The sequence below is a fragment of the Oncorhynchus nerka genome, linkage group LG2 (genome assembly GCF_034236695.1).
Source record: "Oncorhynchus nerka isolate Pitt River linkage group LG2, Oner_Uvic_2.0, whole genome shotgun sequence".
Classification (NCBI taxonomy): domain Eukaryota; kingdom Metazoa; phylum Chordata; class Actinopteri; order Salmoniformes; family Salmonidae; genus Oncorhynchus; species Oncorhynchus nerka.
The window spans coordinates 21,909,960-21,931,667 of NC_088397.1; the positions used below are offsets into that span (position 1 = coordinate 21,909,960).

At 43.9% G+C, this 21,708-nt stretch overlaps 2 protein-coding genes across 2 annotated transcripts in view; one reads left to right on the top strand and one right to left on the bottom strand.

Moving 5' to 3' along the window:
• The window catches only part of LOC115121805 (fibronectin type III domain-containing protein 3B-like), a 149,549-nt gene extending 137,211 nt beyond the window's left edge, over positions 1–12,338 (top strand). The window contains 1 exon segment of the mRNA XM_065024546.1: positions 4,429–12,338. Within this exon segment, the coding sequence (XP_064880618.1) occupies positions 4,429–4,740 (312 nt within the window). The 3' untranslated portion in view covers positions 4,741–12,338.
• A 5,553-nt stretch (positions 12,339–17,891) lies between these two features.
• LOC115122365 (growth hormone secretagogue receptor type 1-like) lies at positions 17,892–21,441 on the bottom strand. Its single transcript, XM_029651570.2, has 2 exons — positions 20,592–21,441; positions 17,892–20,079 (listed from the first exon to the last, which is right to left on the bottom strand). The coding sequence occupies exons 1-2, from the start codon at positions 21,439–21,441 to the stop codon at positions 19,766–19,768; spliced, it is 1,164 nt and encodes a 387-aa protein (XP_029507430.2). The 3' UTR covers positions 17,892–19,765.
• Between the last annotated feature and the right edge of the window lie 267 nt (positions 21,442–21,708).

Sequence of the window (21,708 nt, forward strand, 5' to 3'; positions counted from 1 at the left end):
TACTAAGGGTAGGTTCTCTTAATATTAATGGGGGAAGGGACAGGAATAAGAGGGCTTGGGTATTAGAAGTAATAAAACAGAAAAGGCTTAATGTAGTTTTCCTACAGGAGACACATAGTGATGAGGAAAATGGGGTTGACTGGGGTATGTGGTGGGAGGGGCAGCATGTACTCAGTCATGGTACTAATTTCAGTGCTGGGGTGGCAATCTTGTTTTCCTCAGGCTTAGGGGTGACTGTGGTATCTACAACAGAGATTGTCAAGGGTCGGGTTTTATTGGTCAAGGTGGATGTTATGGGGTTTTTGTTTGTTTTTTTGAATGTTTATGCTCCTAATGAGGGTACAGAGCGTATTGCTGTATTTGACCAACTAAAGGAAACCTTAAGACAGTGTGATCAAGAGGGGTGTATGGTTTTAGGAGGTGACTGGAATTGTACAGTGGATTTTACTGTTGATCGCACCGCTGAAGAACCTCACCTGCGGTCAGTCACTTGCCTGTCTGGCCTATTAACTGAGTTTGAGCTTTCTGATGTGTGGAGAGTAAGGAATGCAAAAGTTAGGCCGTACACATGGCTAAAAATTTATGAAGGTCGTGTCAGTGCAGCAAGGTTAGACAGGTTGTATGTATCTGAGCAATACTGTAGTAGGGTTGGAAAGTGTGACATTACTCCTGTGGGTTATTCTGATCATCATATTGTTACTGTTGATATTCACTTGTCCTGTCCACGAAGGTCATCACCTTACTGGTATTTTAATGTTAAATTGTTACATGATGTCATGTTTTGTGACAGGTTTTTGTTGTTTTGGGAAGAATGGAGGGTTATAAAGGGGATTTTTGAGTCCTTGAGACAATGGTGGGAGGTTGGGAAGGCCCAAATACGAGTATTTTGTCAACAGTATACTGCTCTGTCTCAAACTTAATTTAAAGAGACTATCAAGGCCCTTGAACAGGACATCAAGTCTATTGAATTGAAGCTGCTCACTCAGAACGACCCTGGACTAGTCATGAACTTACAGGACAAGAGACATGAACTGAGGTCGTTTCTGCATGAAAGAGTGAAGGGTGCCTTGATTAGGTCTCGTTTCGCTTCCCTCAAGGATATGAATGCTCCTAGTGCTTTAAAAAAAAAACTAGGACAGTCGACGTTTCAACGTAAACAGATGGTATGCCTTCGTCTCCCTGATGGGAAGGTGACTACGGATGATATTGAAATGCGTCAACATGCCGTGGATTTTTACTCTGCCCTCTATAAGGCGGAGGATTGTGACTCTCTGTGTACTGAACAGTTGTTACATGGTCTTCCTCAATTGGGACCTGAGCAGAGAGTCAAATTGGATGCTGACATTACACTGCAGGAGCTGTCCACAGCAGTTATGCAGCTCTCATCAGGCCGAGCCCCTGGCATCGATGGTTTACCATCTGAGTTCTATAAGCACTTTTGGGGGTCTGTTGGGGAGGATTTTTATGAAGTGGTGTGTGAATCTTTTCATGAGGGTTCTCTTCCTGTATCCTGTCAACGTGCAGTGCTTTCACTGTTGCCAAAAAAGGGGGATTTGGCTCTCATAAAAAATTGGAGATCTGCTGCTTTGCTGTGCGCAGAATACAAAATTGTTTCTAAATGTCTCTCAAACAGGTTGAAAGAGTATCTGGGACTGTTGATCCACAAGGACCAGTCCTACTGTGTACCTGATCGCTCTATTGTTGACAACTTGTTTCTAATAAGAGATGTTTTAGACATTTGCAAACTGTCTGATGTAAATGTGGGTTTACTTTCGTTAGATCAGGAGAAGGCTTTTGATCGTGTGGACCATCAGTACTTGTTTAAAACAATGAAAGCCTTTGGGTTTGGGGATGTTTTTCTGTCTTGGGTGAATTTACTGTATGCTGGAGCCTCGTGTATGGTGAAGGTGGGTGGTGGTTTAAGTTGCCCCATCCCTGTCCAAAGGGGCATCAGGCAGGGATGCCCAATTTCAGGGCAGTTATATAGTCTGGCGATTGAACCAATGCTTTGTTTTTTAAGAGCGAAGCTTACTGGTTTCTCTGTGCCAGGTGTAATGAAGGGTCCCACGATCGCACTGTCTGCGTATGCAGATGACGTGATAGTTTTTATTACAGGGGGTGAGGATTTTAAGGTTCTCTCAAACACTTTAAAGGTGTATGAGGGGGCCTCCTCAGCTAGAGTCAATTGGGGAAAGAGTGAAGCGCTGTGGGCAGGTCGGCTTCAAACGGGGTCCACTCCAAGGTTACCAGGGGGGCTTCAGTGGGGCAGAGATGGGATGAAGACTTTGGGGGTTTTTCTAGGCTCTGATGTCTTTCAGAAAAAGAACTGGGAGGGTGTAGTGGAGAAAGGTTGCTACCCCAGCTGTCTTATAGGGGAAGGGTCCTGGTAGCTAATAATCTTGCTGCCTCTACACTGTGGCACAGACTAATGATTTTACAGCCACCAAAGGGTCTGATACAAGAGCTTCAGAGGACCCTTGTCAATTTCTTCTGGTCTGGACAACACTGGATTAAAGCTGCAGCCCTGTACCTGCCACTGTACGAGGTTGGGCAAGGCCTGGTGGACATTTCCTCTAGGATCACGGCTTTCCGGCTCCAAGCAGCCCAGAGATTGTTGTACAGAGACTGTTCTAGCTGGGTTGAAACAGCCTACACATTGTTGAGGAGAGCGGGCTGTTTGGGCTTAGACAAGCATCTTTTCCTCTTAAAGCTGGAGGGGGGTGATTTGACTGGCCTGACTCCATTTTATGAGTCTGTTATGCAGGCTTGGAGAGTCTTTGTCAAGTCCCGTAAGACCTGCACGCCACCAGGGATGTGGCTTTTTGAAGAGCCTATTTTTCACAACACTGCCATCCAGTCCCGTGTTCTGGGTTCAGCTAGCCTACGTTCATGCCTGTTAGGCGTGGGGTGTACCAAGCTGGGTCATCTGATGCGGAGCAGGAGCAGATCGTTGGAGGAGCTGGGAGAAAGAGCGGGGATCCGATCATCTCGCCTACTGAGGAAGGTCGTCGATGAGGTCTGCGACTCGTTGCCAGTGCTTCATCTGCAGTATGTGACTGACACTTCCAATTCTGATCGGTGGAGGGAGGGTCTGGATTATGTGTTCCCTGCACTGATTGTTAGTGCTGCGATAGGGGCATTTGAAGAGGACGTGGGGATGCTGCTTTCCTTCGATACCCCGGAGCTGGGGGAGTTCAAGGAGGTGGGAAAGAAGGCCATGTACAGAACATGTGTAAAGGTGTCCCATGCCTCTTCCCTGGAAGGGGTAAAATCGACGAGGTGGGCGGATGTGCTTGGTCCAGGTGCCTCTCCAAAAGGCTGTTGGCGATCATTATATAAACTGCCTATTGATAAGAGGACAGCTGACCTCCAATGGAGGGTAATACATGGAGCTATAGCCACTAACATGCATCTGGTACACCTGGATCCTACTGTTGGGGAGGGGTGTCCATTCTGCATCTGGTACACCTGGACCCTACTGTTGGGGAGGGGTGTCCATTCTGCATCTGGTACACCTGGACCCTACTGTTGGGGAGGGGTGTCCATTCTGTGTCTGGTACACCTGGACCCTACTGTTGGGGAGGGGTGTCCATTCTGTGCTGAGTCTGAATCTCTGGCACATCTGTTTTTAATGTGTCCCAGGTTGGTCGGGATGATTGAACTGATCACTGATTGGTTCTCAACGTTGGGAGAGGTTTTCTCTTCCCAACTGTATATATTTGGGCCAAAGTACAGGTTTAGTCAAAAGGGTGTAGTTGTGTTGCTTAATTTTGTGTAGGGGCAGCAAAATTAGCGATATGGAAGACCCGAAAGAACAGAATTCGGGGACAGGGGTCTGTGGATGTGGTGGGAATGCTGGAGGGAATGTTGGCAGCGAGACTAAGGGTTGAGTTTGCCTATTATAAACTTGTCAACAATATCGATCTGTTTTTGAGTATATGGGGTATTCAGAGGCTGTTGTGTTTAGTTACTGTGGAGGAGGAATTGGAGTTGTGTTTTTAATTGATGTGTAACTGTGGTTTTGTATGAGTATTTATTGTGTGGTGGGCCCCCAGACCCAATAAAGAGTATTTAAAACTCAAAACTCTCTCTCTCTTTCTCTCTCTCTTTCTCTCTCTCTCTCTTTCTCTCTCTTTCTCTCTCTTTCTCTCTCTCTCTCTTTCTCTCTCTCTCTCTTTCTCTCTTTCTCTCTCTCTCTCTTTCTCTCTCTTTCTCTCTCTTACTCTCTCTCTTTCTCTCTCTCTTTCTCTTTCTCTCTCTTTCTCTCTCTCTTTCTCTCTTTCTCTCTCTCTCGCTCTTTCTCTCGCTCTTTCTCTCGCTCTTTCTCTCTCTCTCTTTCTCTCTCTCTTTCTCTCTCTCTTTCTCTCTCTCTTTCTCTCTCTCTCTCGCTCTTTCTCTCTCTCTCTCTCTCTCTCTCTCTCTCTCCAGGTGTTTAAGGGAGAAGAGAGTGCCTTCCAAATCACCGGACTCCAAGGCAACACCGACTACCGTTTCCGTGTATGCGCCTGCCGCCGTTGCCAGGACACCAACCATGAACTCTGTGGCCCTCTTAGTCCCTCCTCCCTGTTCACCTTGCGTCGCCAGGAGCAACAGTGCCTGCGGGAGACCAGCGCCGTGGAGACGGTGAAAGGGGCGGGGATAATATCCAGCGATGAGCGCTTTGCGGCGGTCGTGGTGTGTGTGTTCGCCGGTGTCTCCATCCTCATGGCCTGTCTGCTACAATACTTCTTCATGAAGTGAGGGAATGAATCGGCAACAGGATAGAAAAGAGAAAACAAAGCGATAGCGAAAAAAAACGAGCATCTGCGAAAGAATGGAAAGAAAACAAACACTTAAGAATCAAGTGCAGGATAGAATGAGGAAAAAAACAAGAGAGGAAACCGACTTCAAACGAAACAGAATTTGAGCTGTACTTCAGTTATTCTACCGTGCCGTTGTCCACATATCTCTTTCCTCTTCTCTCTCCTCTCTCTCTTTCCCTCTCTCGCTCGCTCTCTCTGTTTCTCTTGTCATTGTTAGTTTGGTCTCTCTATCTTATGTAATGGATGTATTTGGAGGGAAGCTGTTCGTGGCCAGAACAAACAAACTGATAACCAAGCATTAGCCAGCCAGGAGCCCAGTAAGCTCCTCAATGACCCGCATGACATTATTTTGTATCTTTTTAAACCTAATAGACAAAGTGTATTTTTCTTTATATTTCTTTACAGTCAATTCCTTACTTTACTGTGTCTGTGTCCTATTTGCGCTGTTCGCTGCAGTCTTTCGTAGTTTTTTTCCGTTACGCCATTTTGAAATGTAGTTCTAAAGCTTTAGCCATGTAGCCATCAATATCTGGTACCTTGTCTATTATAGGCCAAATCATGCAATCTTTACGCACAGATGCACACACAGACACATAGACACAGACACACAGAAACATACACACACAGGCACACATGCACAGCGAGACAAACACACACACACACACACACACATGCACAGAGAGACAGAAACACTCACTCAGATGCCTTCTCTTCTGTCTTCTTTATTCAGCTACCAAAGCGATGCCATTGTTAAAAAATGCTGCTATCCTGTTTCGTTATATCTAAGAAAGAATGGATTTAGTTACCTAATATATACAATCTATATCAAATATATCTAGGATAGATCTACCTATCTATATCTGTAGGGGCGATGCTATGATGTAATATAAGAATTGTAGAGGTCTGGATGACAGAGAGAAAGAGGAGGGATCCAGGTAGGTGTTGCCTTGTTAACCACAGATCTAGGACCAGCTTTCTCTCCCCTGAAGCTAACCTAAACCATTAAGAGTGGGAAATGCAAAGCTGACTTTAGATCCGTTTAGGGCAAGGGTGTAAAACCAGGCTCCTGGAGGGCCACACACCTGGCCATATCTAGCCAATCAGCAACACCAGTTGATCAATTTAGTTTGAGGTTGATAAAAACATGATGACACTTTGACCTGTGAGAACTGGACCTGACACCCCTGGTCTAGAGATAACCTGGTATATTCCACTGGGAGTGGTTTAGTGAATTATAATATGTATTCTAGGTGCTCACCTGCAGATCTGAGGTCAGTTCAGTAGCCAGTCCCCGCTGTCGAATGTAGAGGTTACTGAAGTAACCTTTTATCCGCCCCCCACCCCCACTCAACCCTCATACCTATTCATACCCTTCTTTTTTCTCTGCCCCCTCTCTCTTTTTCTATCCCTCCGCCATTCTCAGTACGTCTCCCTCCCTCTCCCTTGTCTCTCTAATTAATGCTGTTATCATCCCACTCTCTCTCTCTAAGCTGTGTTTCACTCCTACTGTTATCCCCCCACTCTCTCTCTCTCTCTCTCTCTCTCTCTAAACTGTGCTTCGCTCCTACTGTTATCATCCCACTCTCTCTCTCTCTCTCTAAGCTGTGCTTCGCTCCTACTGTTATCATCCCACTCTCTCTCTCTCTTTCTCTAAGCTGTGCTTCGCTCCTACTGTTATCATCCCACTCTCTCTCTCTCTCTCTCTCTCTCTCTCTCTCTCTCTCTAAGCTGTGCTTCGCTCCTACTGTTATCATCCCACTCTCCCTCTCTCTCTCTCTCTCTCTCTAAGCTGTGCTTCGCTCCTACTGTTATCATCCCACTCTCTCTCTCTCTCTCTAAGCTGTGTTTCACTCCTACTGTTATCATCCCACTCTCTCTCTCTCTCTCTAAGCTGTGCTTCGCTCCTACTGTTATCATCCCACTCTCTCTCTCTCTCTCTAAGCTGTGCTTCGCTCCTACTGTTATCATCCCACTCTCTCTCTCTCTAAGCCGTGCTTCACTCCTACTGTTATCATCCCACTCTCTCTCTCTCTAAGCTGGGCTTCGCTCCTACTGTTATCATCCCACTCTCTCTCTCTCTCTCTCTCTCTAAGCTGTGCTTCGCTCCTACTGTTATCATCCCCCTCTCTCTTTCTCTTTCTCTCTCTCTCTCTCTCTCTAAGCTGTGCGTCGCTCCTACTGTTATCATCCCTCTCTCGCTCTCTAAGCTGGGCTTCGCTCCTACTGTTATCATCCCACTCTCTCTCTCTAAACTGTGCTTCGCTCCTACTGTTATCATCCCACTCTCTCTCTCTCTCTCTAAACTGTGCTTCACTCCTACTGTTATCATCCCACTCTCTCTCTCTCTAAGCTGGGCTTCGCTCCTACTGTTATCATCCCACTCTCTCTCTCTCTCTCTCTAAGCTGTGCTTCGCTCCTACTGTTATCATCCCACTCTCTCTCTCTCTTTCTCTAAGCTGTGCTTCGCTCCTACTGTTATCATCCCACTCTCTCTCTCTCTCTCTAAGCTGTGCTTCGCTCCTACTGTTATCATCCCACTCTCTCTCTCTCTTTCTCTAAGCTGTGCTTCGCTCCTACTGTTATCATCCCACTCTCTCTCTCTAAGCTGTGCTTCGCTCCTACTGTTATCATCCCACTCTCTCTCTCTCTCTCTAAGCTGTGCTTCACTCCTACTGTTATCATCCCACTCTCTCTCTCTAAGCTGTGCTTCACTCCTACTGTTATCATCCCACTCTCTCTTTCTCTAAGCCGTGCTTCACTCCTACTGTTATCATCCCACTCTCTCTCTCTCTAAGCTGTGCTTCGCTCCTACTGTTATCATCCCACTCTCTCTCTCTCTCTCTCTAAGCTGTGCTTCGCTCCTACTGTTATCATCCCACTCTCTCTCTCTCTCTCTCTAAGCTGTGCTTCACTCCTACTGTTATCATCCCACTCTCTCTCTCTAAGCTGTGCTTCGCTCCTACTGTTATCATCCCACTCTCTCTTTCTCTAAGCTGTGCTTCGCTCCTACTGTTATCATCCCACTCTCTCTCTCTCTCTCTCTCTCTAAGCCGTGCTTCACTCCTACTGTTATCATCCCACTCTCTCTCTCTCTAAGCTGTGCTTCGCTCCTACTGTTATCATCCCTCTCTCTCTCTCTAAGCTGGCTGTGCTTCGCTCCTACTGTTATCATCCCACTCTCTCTTTCTCTAAGCTGTGCTTCGCTCCTACTGTTATCATCCCACTCTCTCTCTCTCTAAGCGGTGCTTCGCTCCTACTGTTATCATCCCTCTCTCTCTCTCTCTCTCTCTCTCTCTCTCTCTCTCTCTCTAAGCTGTGCTTCGCTCCTACTGTTATCATCCCACTCTCTCTCTCTCTAAGCTGTGCTTCGCTCCTACTGTTATCATCCCACTCTCTCTCTAAGCTGTGCTTCGCTCCTACTGTTATCATCCCTCTCTCTCTCTCTCTAAGCTGTGCTTCGCTCCTACTGTTATCATCCCACTCTCTCTTTCTCTAAGCTGTGCTTCGCTCCTACTGTTATCATCCCACTCTCTCTCTCTCTCTCTAAGCTGTGCTTCACTCCTACTGTTATCATCCCACTCTCTCTCTCTCTCTCTAAGCTGTGCTTCGCTCCTACTGTTATCATCCCACTCTCTCTCTCTCTAAGCGGTGCTTCGCTCCTACTGTTATCATCCCACTCTCTCTCTCTCTCTCTCTCTCTTTCTCTAAGCTGTGCTTCGCTCCTACTGTTATCATCCCTCTCTCTCTCTCTCTCTCTCTCTCTCTCTCTCTCTCTCTCTAAGCTGTGCTTCGCTCCTACTGTCATCATCCCACTCTCTCTCTCTCTCTCTCTCTCTCTAAGCTGTGCTTCACTCCTACTGTTATCATCCCACTCTCTCTCTCTCTCTCTCTCTCTCTAAGCGGTGCTTCGCTCCTACTCGTCAGGTAGCAGAGCCTTTAACTGCTCCAACACCTTTGCCAAAGTCGATGGGAAAGTTACGCTACAATTTCTCTATTGGTTCTATACCTTTATTTATATACAATAGAATATTTGCATACAGTACTTTACAAGCCAATTACAGTGCAATCTTTTCAGTTATTTATTGTTTAAAAAATTAAAATTAAGAGACAAATGTAAGTGTAGTTATAAATGTACTAATTTGTTTTTTCTCTCGTAGCATGTTATATTGTTATTATGATTATTTTTCAGTTTTTATTGGATGTTATTTTAGATGTTTGATTTAAGGCCAGCATTTCGTACTCTCAGTAGCCAATTACATATCTCATTTATTCTCTTACAGTTGTTGGGAAAACCTGTAGTTGTTTCATTATTCTGTATGTCTGTATCAGTGCCGTTTTAACATGTTAACCAAATGTCTGCCTTTGTCATCTCCTCTCTGACACACAGAACTGGCTCTTATCCATAGCCACGTGACCGTCACGTCATAACACCAATAATGGTTGCTTTAGAATTGTTATGTCATGATTTCACGGTTATGACCAGCCTGTGTGGTTTTCTGTATGCATTAAGAGATGTAGCAAACCGTTAGCCAGGTTATATTGGTAAAGATTTTAGACAGCTGGAGCGAACACACAGAGTGTCTTCAGAAACGTTACCTTTTCTGATATTAAGGTTATGTTGGCGTCTGTATTGGGAGTTAAGCACAGGCATGACGTAACGTACAACTCTGAGGGAGCACTGGTGGTTAAATAATGTACACTCTTAGAAAAAAAGGGTTCCAAACGGGTTCTTCGGCTGTCCCCATAGGAGAACTCTTTTGGGTTCCACGTAGAACCCTCCAATGGGGGACAGTCGAAGGAACCCTTATATGCTCTAGGTAGCAGCTTTTTTCCCGGAGAGTTTATGAAGGTACACTGAAGGTTAAATAAGGTATGAAGGTACTCTTTACAGTTACTGTAACCAGTGCTTGAAGAGGACGGCAGAGGGTGGCGGGACTGACTTTAATTCTACCGTTTGAGCCGGGATCCTGTAAGAGTTTCCATTATTCAGACAGGATGACGAGACTTGAAGACTCAGGTTAGGTCCGCATGGCTAATGCCCTAGGCTTTAGTTCCAGGGGCTAACACAGTCTTGGGACGATGTACAGTGCCTCCTCAGTGGGAAGGTGTGTGGTGTCTCGGGGAGTCAGAACAATAGTTGCCTTAATTTGTCGTTTATACTGCCTAATGTTATAGATTAAGACGTGTTTGATATCATATCTGTTTGGTTTCTTTCTGCCAAAGTCGAGGCTTGTGTCATACCATTTTACTTTGTGTGTGTGTGTGTGTGACACACACACACGTTCCTTTCAATGTTATCTACGTTCTCAAGGGTTCCTTGATGTTCCCTCTGTGACCACACAGCATTATTATTCCTGTCACATTGTTATCCTCTGAAAAAGGAAAGACATAACTTGATCTGTGATTTACGCTTCGTTCATATTTTTGTTTTTATGTTTATTTTTTTTTGTGAAGCTAAATGTATTAAATGTTCTGTTAAATATACTACCCCTTTATTGAGTTTTAACACGCTGATTTCACACTGAAAAGGGTCAAAAAGACTACAACAATCAAATCGGGATGTCAGTCAGACCGATGAGGATGATGAGGAATACTTTTCCCAGCTTGTCGTCGTATAAAGAGCCTTGGTGATTATTTTCTGTCCAGTGTTTTTGCTTAGAATTGATAGTCAGTGCAGAGTTATTATACGTATAAGAGATGTAGTATTGACGCTAAAATGAGGCAAGTACAACTAACAGATTATATGGAGCACTTTTAAAGCGGTAGACCCTTAGCCCACAGGGTAAGTGTCTGTCCTGCGAGATCCGTGATGCTTTTCATCAGACAGCTTCTTGTTTTGATACCAGACACACAGCTGCCCGCCGGGCACTCTGTTACATTGGCATTACTATGTCGTCTGGAGTTTGGACCACGTCATTGTTGTGACTGAGTCGTCTGGCACTGTTGGGTCATTTGGTGTTGCTGTGTCATACAGCGTTACTCTGTCAACTGACGTGACTTTGTCATGTTGTGTCCATCTTTCCTGTTTACCTGTCTCAGTTAGAAAGAAGACTGTTGATATGTCCTGTTGTGTTAACTCTCCCCCAAGCCTTTTACAGCCAAATCATTCCTAATGTTGTGTTAAATCTCCTCCAAGCCTTTTACAGCCAAATCATTCCTAATGTTGTGTTAAATCTCCTCCAAGCCTTTTACAGCCAAATCATTCCTAATGTTGTGTTAAATCTCCCCCAAGCCTTTTACAGCCAAATCATTCCTAATGTTGTGTTAAATCTCCCCCAAGCCTTTTACAGCCAAATCATTCCTAATGTTGTGTTAAATCTCCTCCAAGCCTTTTACAGCCAAATCATTCCGGAAGTTGTATTAAATCTCCCCCAAGCCTTTTACAGCCAAATCATTCCGGAAGTTGTATTAAATCTCCCCCAAGCCTTTTACAGCCAAATCATTCCTAATGTTGTGTTAAATCTCCTCCAAGCCTTTTACAGCCAAATCATTCCGGAAGTTGTATTAAATCTCCCCCAAGCCTTTTACAGCCAAATCATTCCGGAAGTTGTATTAAATCTCCCCCAAGCCTTTTACAGCCAAATCGTTCCTGAAGTTGTGTTAAATCTCCCCCAAGCCTTTTACAGCCAAATCATTCCGGAAGTTGTATTAAATCTCCCCCAAGCCTTTTACAGCCAAATCATTCCTGAAGTTGTATTAAATCTCCCCCAAGCCTTTCACAGCCAAATCGTTCCTGATGTGTTAAATCTCCCCCAAGCCTTTTACAGCCAACTAATTCCTCATGTCTAGGGACAGGAGTTTTCCCTGACCATGTGAATTGACCAGGATGGTTAGGACACATGGTCACGAAATACTCCTGTCCATACTCCCTAATAATGCCTAATGTTATAGGCTAAGGTTAGGATAATGGTAGGCCAATGTTAGGGCTGTGATATCACCAATAATATGTTTCCTAAAGGCTTTTGGCTAGTGTTTCCAGGGCTTGGCCCAGTGGCTACTTGTCAGTGTGAGCAGGGTACACCCTGTAAGATTTGTATTTAGGAAAATCTTTAGACCCTTCTGGTCTTGCTCACCTAGTGGGTCCTGAACAAAACAGATACTTCTGCCCAGCAACCCAGCCTTCTGATTGGTTACTTTTTTTAGTCTGATTAATAGTAAAACAAATTGAAACTGAAAATACGGAATTTGAATATGAGAGATTAGAGATTAAATGGGTAACAGTCCCACTTGTATGTATTAAAAATATATATTAGTCTGAAACCAAAACAACAACATATTTGTACCTCACACTTATCAAAACAAACATTCCAATGTTGTCATGGGCTACGATTTGAAAGGAAAAAAATTAGCATACATTTCTACTACTTTGTATTGTTAATGTTAGACTATTTCATATGCATTATATAAAATAAACCGCCATATCAATTTTAATGTATAGATTTTGCAAATACTACCCTCTGTATGTAAGACCTAACTGTATCGGTAGCCTGTGTTATATAATATATTTATGCCCAATAAATGTTTAATTTTTTCTGACCTTGACTGAAACCTCTTGTTTTGTGTGTCATAGTTTATTGTTTGATTTCCTGTTCATACAGTGGTTATATGATATGCTTTGTGGTGGTTGGAAAAATACATGTATTTTTAACTAGGCAAGTCAGTTAAGAACAAATTCTTATTTACAATGACAGCCTATCCCAGATGACGCTGGGCCAATTGTTCACTGGCCTATGGGACAGTCACAGCCGGATGTGATGCAGCCTAGATTTGAACCAGGGACTGCAGTGACACCTCTTGCACTTAGACCGCTGCGCCAGTTGGGAGCAACCACATTGCGGTTGGTTAGATCCCATGTGCCATTTCTTGCAGTTGGTCCCTTTGCCAGGCAGCAAAACTGCTCTAGGGGCCCAGCACTGGGACTGACCTGGTGCCTCTCAATGTGCTTGCTTGTGTGCCGTGTGTGCATGGAGGAGTGTTTGCGATGATGAGATAGTCAGGCAGTCAGACTCAACAGGGGACTGGTATTTATCACTGTCGTCACAACACTCTCTGAATAAGGAATAGTGTCATTTGACTCTGGTCACTGTAGTGCACGATATATAGTGCCTTCGGAAAGTATTCAGACCACTTGACTTTTTCCACATTTAGTTACGTTACAGCCTTATTCTAAAATATATTAAATAAATAGAAAATCCTCAGCAATCTATACACAATAATGACAAAGTGAAAACAGGTTTTTAGAAATGTTTGCTAATTTATTAAATATAAAAACTGAAATATTTATTACTTATTTATATAAGTGTTAATACTTACCCTTTGCTATGAGACTCAAATTTTTGCTCAGGTGCCTCCTGTTTCCATTGATCATCCTTGAGATGTTTCTACAACTTGATTGCAGTCCACCTGTGGTAAATTCAATTGATTGGACATGATTTGGAAAGACACACCTGTTTTTATAAGGTCCCACAGTTGACAGTGATGTCAGAGATAAAACCAAGCCATGAGGTTGAAGGAATTGTCCATAGAGCACCAAGACAGGATTGTGTCAAGGCACAGATCTGGGGAAGGGTACCAAAACATTTCTGCAACATTGACGGTCCCCAAGAACACAGTGGCCTCCATCATTCTTAAATGGATGAAGTTTGGAACCACCAAGACTCTTCCTAGAGTTGGCCGCCTGACGGAAGCCACTCCTCAGTTAAAGGCACATGAAAGCCCTCTTGGAGTTTGCCAAAAGGCACCTAAAGACTCAAGATTTTCTGTCTGATGAAACCAATATTGAACTATTTGGCCTGAATGCCAAGTGTCACGTCTGGAGGAAACCTGGCATTGTCCCTAAGGTGAAGCATGGTGGTTATTTTTCACTATATATTTTACCTCTTGGGGATGTCATTCGAAACCATAATGTTAACTTTTCACTGCTATGCGGATGACACACAGCTGTACATTTCAATGAAACATGGTGAAGCCCCAAAATTGCCCTCGCTAGAAGCCTGTGTTTCAGACATAAGGAAATGGATGGCTGCAAACTTTCTACTTTTAAACTCGGACAAAACAGAGATGCTTGTTCTAGGTCCAGATCTTCTGTTGAATCTGACAATTAATCTTAATGGTTGTACAGTCGTCTCAAATAAAACTGTGAAGGACCTCGGCGTTTCTCTGGACCCTGATCTCTCTTTTGACGAACATATCAAGACTGTTTTAAGGACAGCTTTTTTCCATCTACGTAACATTGCAAAAATCAGAAACTTTCTGTCCAAAAATGATGCAGAAAAATGTATCCATGCTTTGATTACTTCTAGGTTAGACTACTGCAATGCTCTACTTTCCGACTACCTGGATAAAGCACTAAATAAACTTCAGTTAGTGCTAAACACGGCTGCTAGAATCCTGACTAGAACCAAACAATTGGATCATATTACTCCAGTGCTAGCCTCCCTACACTGGCTTCCTGTCAAGGCAAGGGCTGATTTCAAGTTTTTCCTACTAACCTACAAAGCATTACATGGGCTTGCTCCTACCTATCTCTCTGATTTGGTCCTGCCGTACATACCTACACGTACGCTACGGTCACAAGACGCAGGCCTCCTAATTGTCCCTAGAATTTCTAAGCAAACAGCTGGAGGCAGGGCTTTCTCCTATAGAGCTCCATTTTTATGGAATGGTCTGCCTACCCATATGAGAGACGCAAACTCGGTCTCAACCTTTGTCTTTACTGAAGATTCATCTCTTCAGTGGGTCATATGGTTGAGTGTAGTCTGGCCCAGGAGTGTGAAGGTAAACGGAAAGGCTCTGGAGCAACGAACCACCCTTACTGTCTCTGCCTGGCTGGTTCCCCTCTTTCCACTGGGATTCTCTGCCTCTAACCCTATTACAGGGGCTGAGTCACTGGCTTACTGGGGCTCTTTCATGCCGTCACTTGAGTGGGTTGAGTCACTGATGTGATCTTCCTGTCTGGGTTGGCGCCCCCCCTTGTGTTGTACCGTGGCAGAGATCTTTGGTAAGTTGGTGGTTGAAGATATCCCTCTAGCGGTGTGGGGACTGTGCTTTGGCAAAGTGAGTGGGGTTATATCCTTCTTGTTTGGCCCTGTCCGGGGGTGTCATCGGATGGGGCCACAGTGTCTCCTGACCCCTCCTGTCTCAGCCTCCAGTATTTATTCTGCAGTAGTTTATGTGTCGGGGGGCTAGGGTCAGTTTGTTATATTTGGAGTACATCTCCTGTCTTATCCGGTGTCCTGTGTGAATTTAAGTATGCTCTCTCTAATTCTCTCTTTCTTTCTCTCTCTCTGAGGACCTGAGCCCTAGGACCATGCCTCAGGACTACCTGGCATGATGACTCCTTGCTGTCCCCAGTCCACCTTGGCCGTGCTGCTGCTCCAGTTTCAACTGTTCTGCCTGCGGCTATGGAATCCTGACCTGTTCACCGTGCTACCTGTCCCAGACCTATTATTTGACCATGCTGATCATTTATGAACATTTGAACATCTTAGCCATGTTCTGTTATAATCTCCACCCAGCACAGCCAGAAGAGAACTGGCCACCCCTCATAGCCTGGTTCATCTCTAGGTTTCTTCCTAGGTTTTGGCCTTTCTAGGAAGTTTTTCCTCGCTAACGTGCTTCAACGCCTGCATTGCTTGCTGTTTGGGGTTTTAGGCTGGGTTTCTGTACAGCACTTTGAGATATCAGCTGATGTACGAAGGGCTATATACATACATTTGATTTGGTGGCAGCATCATGCTGTGGGGATGTTTTTCAGTGGCAGAGATTGGGAGACTAGTCAGGATCGAAGCAAAGATGAACAGAGCAAAGTACAGAAAGATCCTTGATGAAAACCTGCTACAGAGCGCTCAGGACCTCAGACTGGGGCGAAGGTTCACCTACCAACAGGAAAACGACCTTAAGCACATAGCAAAGACAACGCAAGTGGCTTCGGGACAAGACTCTGAATGTCCTTGAGTGGCACAGCCAGAGCCTGGACTTGAACCATCTCTGGAGAGATCTGAAAATAGCTGTGCAGCGACGCTCCCCATCCGACATGACAGAGCTTGAGAGGATCTGCAGAGAAGAATGAGAGAAACCAAATACAGGTGTGCCAAGCTTGTAGCGTCATACCCAAGAAGACTCGAGGCTGTAATCGCTGCCAAAGATGCTTAAACAAAGTACTGAGTAAAGGGTCTGAATAGTTATGTAAACGTGATATTTCAGTTATTTATTTAATAAATTAGCTAACATTTCTAAAAAACATTTTTTGCTCTGTCATTATGGGGTATTGTGTGTAGATTGAAGAGGGGAAAAATAAAAATTAAATCAATTTTAGGATAAGGCTGTAACCTAACAAAATTTGGAAAAAAGTCAAGGGATCTGTATACTTTCCGAAGGTACTGTAGGGAATAAGGTATCATTTGAGGTACAGCCAGACATGAATCACATCTATAATCCAGCCGACGCTGTGAAAATATGCAACCTTCACATTCAGTTTTAGGGAGAATCTCCTATTTAATGGCCACTATAACCCTGACTGAACTGTGTGTCTGGAGAAGAGAGCAGCGGAGAGGAGAGATGCACAAAAGCACATGCAGCCTCTTCTTCGACACACTGATTTGTGCAGGAACATTGCCATCGATCCTCTCTCACTCTCTTTGTCTTTCTCTTCTCTCTCAGCCTTCCTCTCACGTTCTGTCTCTCCCTCTCTCGCTCCCCTCCGTCTCTCAGTGTGTGTTTGTTTGAGTGTGTGTGCACGCGCCTGTGTCCAGCAATAGCTTGTGATTTATTCCCAAGCGGCCTCGATAGCATCTCACTGGATAACAGGAGGCATTAAATCACAGAAATAACATTCTTCCTCCTGTCTCTTGAGACACACACACTGCATCTCACAAGTGATGCAGAGTAACTCATTGACTCTTTCTATATCAATAATTTCTGAATCAATCTTTTCTCAAGTGCTCTCTTACTTCCAAGTTCCTCTCTCTCTGACTCATCCTTACCTCATTCATTCATTTCTCCACTCCTCATATTCTATGTACCACCATCAATGTCTTTCTCACTTTCCTTCTTCCTCTTTCCATCCCTTGTTTCTCTCTGACCTCTTTCTTTCCCTCTCTCCTCCTGTCCTTTCTCTGTCTTATAGGACTTTTTGATCAGGCAACTCAGAAAGCCTCAGATGCGACAGAAGGGTCCTTTGAACCTAACTTGAAGATGGTTGTCACTTGTTACCACAACCACAATGTCAAAATTGTCTTGTCGTAAAATTCATGAACACAAAAGTGTACTTTTCAGTCTTAAATTAAGGTTAGGGTTAGGCATAAGGTTAGCAGTGTGGTAAAGGTTAGAGTTATGCTTAAAATTCTATTTTAAGAAGAGAAATTGTAGAAATAGGCGGGGTGTAGCCATAATTATGGCTGTGAGAACTAGTGACGACCCTTGAGGATAGGTGGCTTTGAGGCTGCCTGACTTAAAGGCACTGAGACGAGAGGAAAGCAGAGAAGGTGAAATAAGAGAGGAGGAGAAGATGGGGGAGAGGTGAGGATGTAATCTGTGTGTTTGTAGGCTACCCGTGTGTGCACTTCTCCGTCATGACGGAGTTAAACTACTTATGTCTGAAATTTAAAAAATGACACGTAAACAATGCTGAATCATTTTTATCTCCCGGAATGAGTTCAGACCAAGTTGGCAACCTGATGATATGGATCAATATTAAAATACATACAGTGTTTTGTTCCATTATAGTTTGTAAAGGCATAGTACAGATTATTATAGCGGTACAAACATGGATACATAGTTAAGCTTTACATTAATTTGGGCTGAAGCGCCATGTCTGTAGTAGCATTTCCACATTTTAAGTCTTTTTCCAGGCGATGTTTGTGGTTCATATTTGCAGATTGGTTCTGCAGTCCTTACTTGTAGTCTTTAAGTCCATACCCAGCCTGGTCTCATAGACTAGACTTAACATTGTAAATGAAAATCTGGGACACTCAAATTAGTATGATATGTTAAGTTTTGTATGGTTACATAAAACAGATGGTTACTCAAGATAAAAATGAAATACAGTGCATTCAGAAAATATTCAGTTCCCTTGACTCCCCCCCCCCCCCCCCCCCCAAAAAAAAGTCACTCCTCAGTAAATTGCACATGACAGCCCGCTTGGAGTTTGCCAAAAGGCACCTACTCTCAGACCATGAGAAAAAAGATTCTCTGGTCTGATGAAACCAAGATTGAACTCTTTGGCCTGAATGCCAAGAGTCACGTCTGGAGGACGTACTGAGCAAATGGTACTGAGTACTGAGTAAAGGTTCTGAATACTTATGGAAATGTGATATTTTAGTTTTTTATTTGTAATAAATGAGCAAACCTTTCTAAAAACCTGCTTTTGCTTTGTCATTATCGGGTATTGTGTGTAGATTGATGATGAAAAAACAAACAATTTAATCAATTCTAGAATAAGGCTGTAATGTAACAAAATGTGGAAAAAGTCAAGGGGTCTGAATACTTTCCAAATGCACTGTAGGATGATGAGTACGTGTATAATGCAGATGTCTAGTAACCCAAAGGTTGCGAGTTCAAATCTCATGATGGACAACTTTAGCACATTAGCAACTTTTCAACTACTTTCTACTTTTTAGGTACTATGCAACTACTTAGCATTTTAGCTAACCCTTCTCATAAGCCAAACCTTAACCCTTTTAGCTAACCCTTCCCCTAACCTTTTAACCTAACTCCTAAACGTAACTATAACCTTAATCCCTAGCCAAGCTAACATTAGCTACCTAGCTACAATTCGTTACGTATCATATGTTATGCAAATTCGGAGCATATTGTATATATTGCAGATTCGTGTTGCAGATTCATAACATATTGTACATTTAGCAAATTTGTAACATATAATACAAATTCTAATTCATAACATATCATATGAAATGGATGATGGACATCCACAAATTAATACATACCATATGAAACGTAACATATTATACTAAATGGAGTGTCTCGGATTTATGTACAGAATAACATGAAATGCTCTGAGTCCTGGTTGCCATGTCAGAATTCTGGAGTCCAAGGCAGTGGCTGCTTTGTAAGTACTTATAGGATAAGCCAAGACTAATACCAATCAGATTGAACTGTTACTAAGCTGCTATTTACAGAGTAAGGCTGGCGGTATAATTAGCCTACTGTACATGCTATTATAGCAAAACACTGTTACCTATATCTACACACACAGACACACACCAACACACACAGTCACTCACCGTAAACACACACACACACACACCAACACATGACGTCACTCACCATAAATACACATACCCCAACACACCCAATCACTCAACATAAACAAACACACACACAGTACTTCAGTCCCTCTCTCTCAGGGTACAGAGAAGTGCATCACGGTCTACAGTGCTTTTCTTTGTCATCCAGAATACAGTTCACATATCAGTTAAGGCAAGCGTAATAACTATTTTGGTTTGTGTGTGTGTGCATGTGTGTTGCATGTGTGATTTGTAGAAAATACATAGGTGTCCGTTTCAAGAGCCGTTTAATAGTTTTTGTTGCTAATGGTGTGCTTCTTTTTGGGTGACAGAAACGCCTTATAAATATTTTATAAAACATGTTCTCAAACGCCTTTGTCTGTCTTTGCCGGGCGAGTTGTGACATCAAAGCGACAGTCTTATTCAGAGTCCTTGAGGCTAATTCAATTAATATGTTAAATGCAATGGCAGGGCGGACTGACCAAATTTCGATCAATAATCAACGTCCATGGACGTTATGCGTAAGCCAGTGCTCTCTTGGATTAAAGACCAATGAATCCTTGATGGTCCATAATGGTGCCTGTTTGAGTTTGATCAACCAGGGAAAGCAGTGGTCACTGATGAGAAACACACAAGAAGAGTTTGATCACAACAACTACATGTCAAAATCAGATAAGTATATATCTAGCGCCCATTCACCATCCAAATTGGCTACAGTCACAGGCTAACAGTGGACTCTGTCCAGGCAGGTGAACTCTCTCCTTTGACAGTGCTTGCTGTTCTCCCTCTGGGTGGTTGAGTCTCCTGTAGACCAAACAGTTGGGCAGCAGCTGACCGGTACTTCCTAGACATGGTGTTATAGAGGACAGGGTTGATGGCAGCCGAGAGATAGAAGAGGACAGTGGAAACAAGGGAGCAGTACTGGGTGATGAGAGACCAGAGAGGAGAGGAGCCCTCGGAGGAATGGGACATAAGGTAACGATGCAAGTGGAAAGGCAGCCAGCACAGGACGAAGGCAAAGACCACTACAGCTGGAGAGAGAGAGAGAAGGAGAGGGGAGACAGATAATAAATGTTTATAATATTGGATTTCTCCTTTTATGCTAATAATAATAGAGAGGGGGAAGGGGGAATTGAGGGAGGAGGGGAGGCACATAAAATGTATTCCAACCATAAAACATGAAATGCAAATATCAGTAATCAGTTTTCAGAGAGAGAAATGGCAGAAAGGGGTATGAGGGGAAACTATAGTTATGCCTAATTAAATTACTTTGGTAAAGCTTTACAGACTGGCTGTTATCATGGTTATTAGGTTACTGTGCTGACTGTATAAACTTATTCACAGCTTAACCTTATACCTACATTATTTGCATTATCCTTGTATTGTTACAATGTTTGATTGATTTAATTCGTATCGGAACCAATATTTTTCCTTTTTTAAATGTCTCCAATTCTGTGGCCTTTTTAAAAAATATTATAAACATCTCAATTATGCCGTGGTTAAAACATGGTTTTGAATATGAGCAACATGCATTGCACCCTACCTAACATCTTGACGGTCTGTCTGTTGCTCTTGTCCCTGTGTGCTACGTTAGCTCCAATATTGTTCTCTCTCCGTCTCTTCCACAACCTTCGTCCAATCAAACTGTACACCACAGTCAAACAAAAGACCGGCAGGAAGAAAAACACAGAGCTAACCAACGCCATAGCGGCTAGAAGCCCAGACTCAACCGCGTACTGGGTGGGTTTACACTCGCTAGTGTCTATCTCTGTCTGTCCTTCCGCCCCACCAGCAGTCACAGAGTTTCCCGCCGCTGGGCGAGTCTCGTGCTCCACTCCCACCAGAACGAAGACAGGTCCCGCGCTCAACAGCGACACGAGCCAGAGAAAGAGGATGAGCGCACGGACGCGTCGCTTGGTGACCAGGCGTTTGGCGCGAAGTGGGAAGCAGATGGCCAGGTACCGCTCCACGGACAGAGCGGTTATATTCAAAATGGTTGAATAAGTGCAGCACTCACTAACGAACTGAAACAGCTTACAGAATGTATCTCCAAATATCCATGGCCTGTACTTCCATAACCGATACACATCAGGGGGCATACAGAGGAATATCAACAGGTCTGAGACAGCCATGCTACATAAGTAGAGGTTAGTGGTTGTTCTCATGTCTCTGTACTTAGAAACGACCAGTATAGTCATTACATTTCCGGTCACTCCCGCCAGGAACAGGAGAGCACAGGTGATGGTGATTCCCATTAGAACGGGGATGGGGAAGAGGTTTTCGGGGGGCACGGGACCCCGGTAGCTCCCGTTAAAGTAGTAGTTCCAGTAGTTCTCCTCCCAGCTGCAGTTAACGGGAGAGAGACAGTCAGTTCGGTTCGGCCAGGAGCGCATGCTGCCAGCGGGTCATTCACGCGGCTGGAGGTTCTCCTTGGGGCGGCTGGCGCGCTCCTCTTGTCTCCGCATGTCCTCTATTCCTATTGAGTGCGTGTGTGTGATGCGTAAAGGATCTTATGGTTTTAAGCTCCTAGTCCGCCTCTATTTTAGAACAGTCTTGCACTGAAGCAATAAAACACACCTTCCCATCTTGTCTTCCATTTACAAAAGTATTTTACTTGTAAGAAATAAAGTATAGCCTTTGAATGTTATTACATATATCAC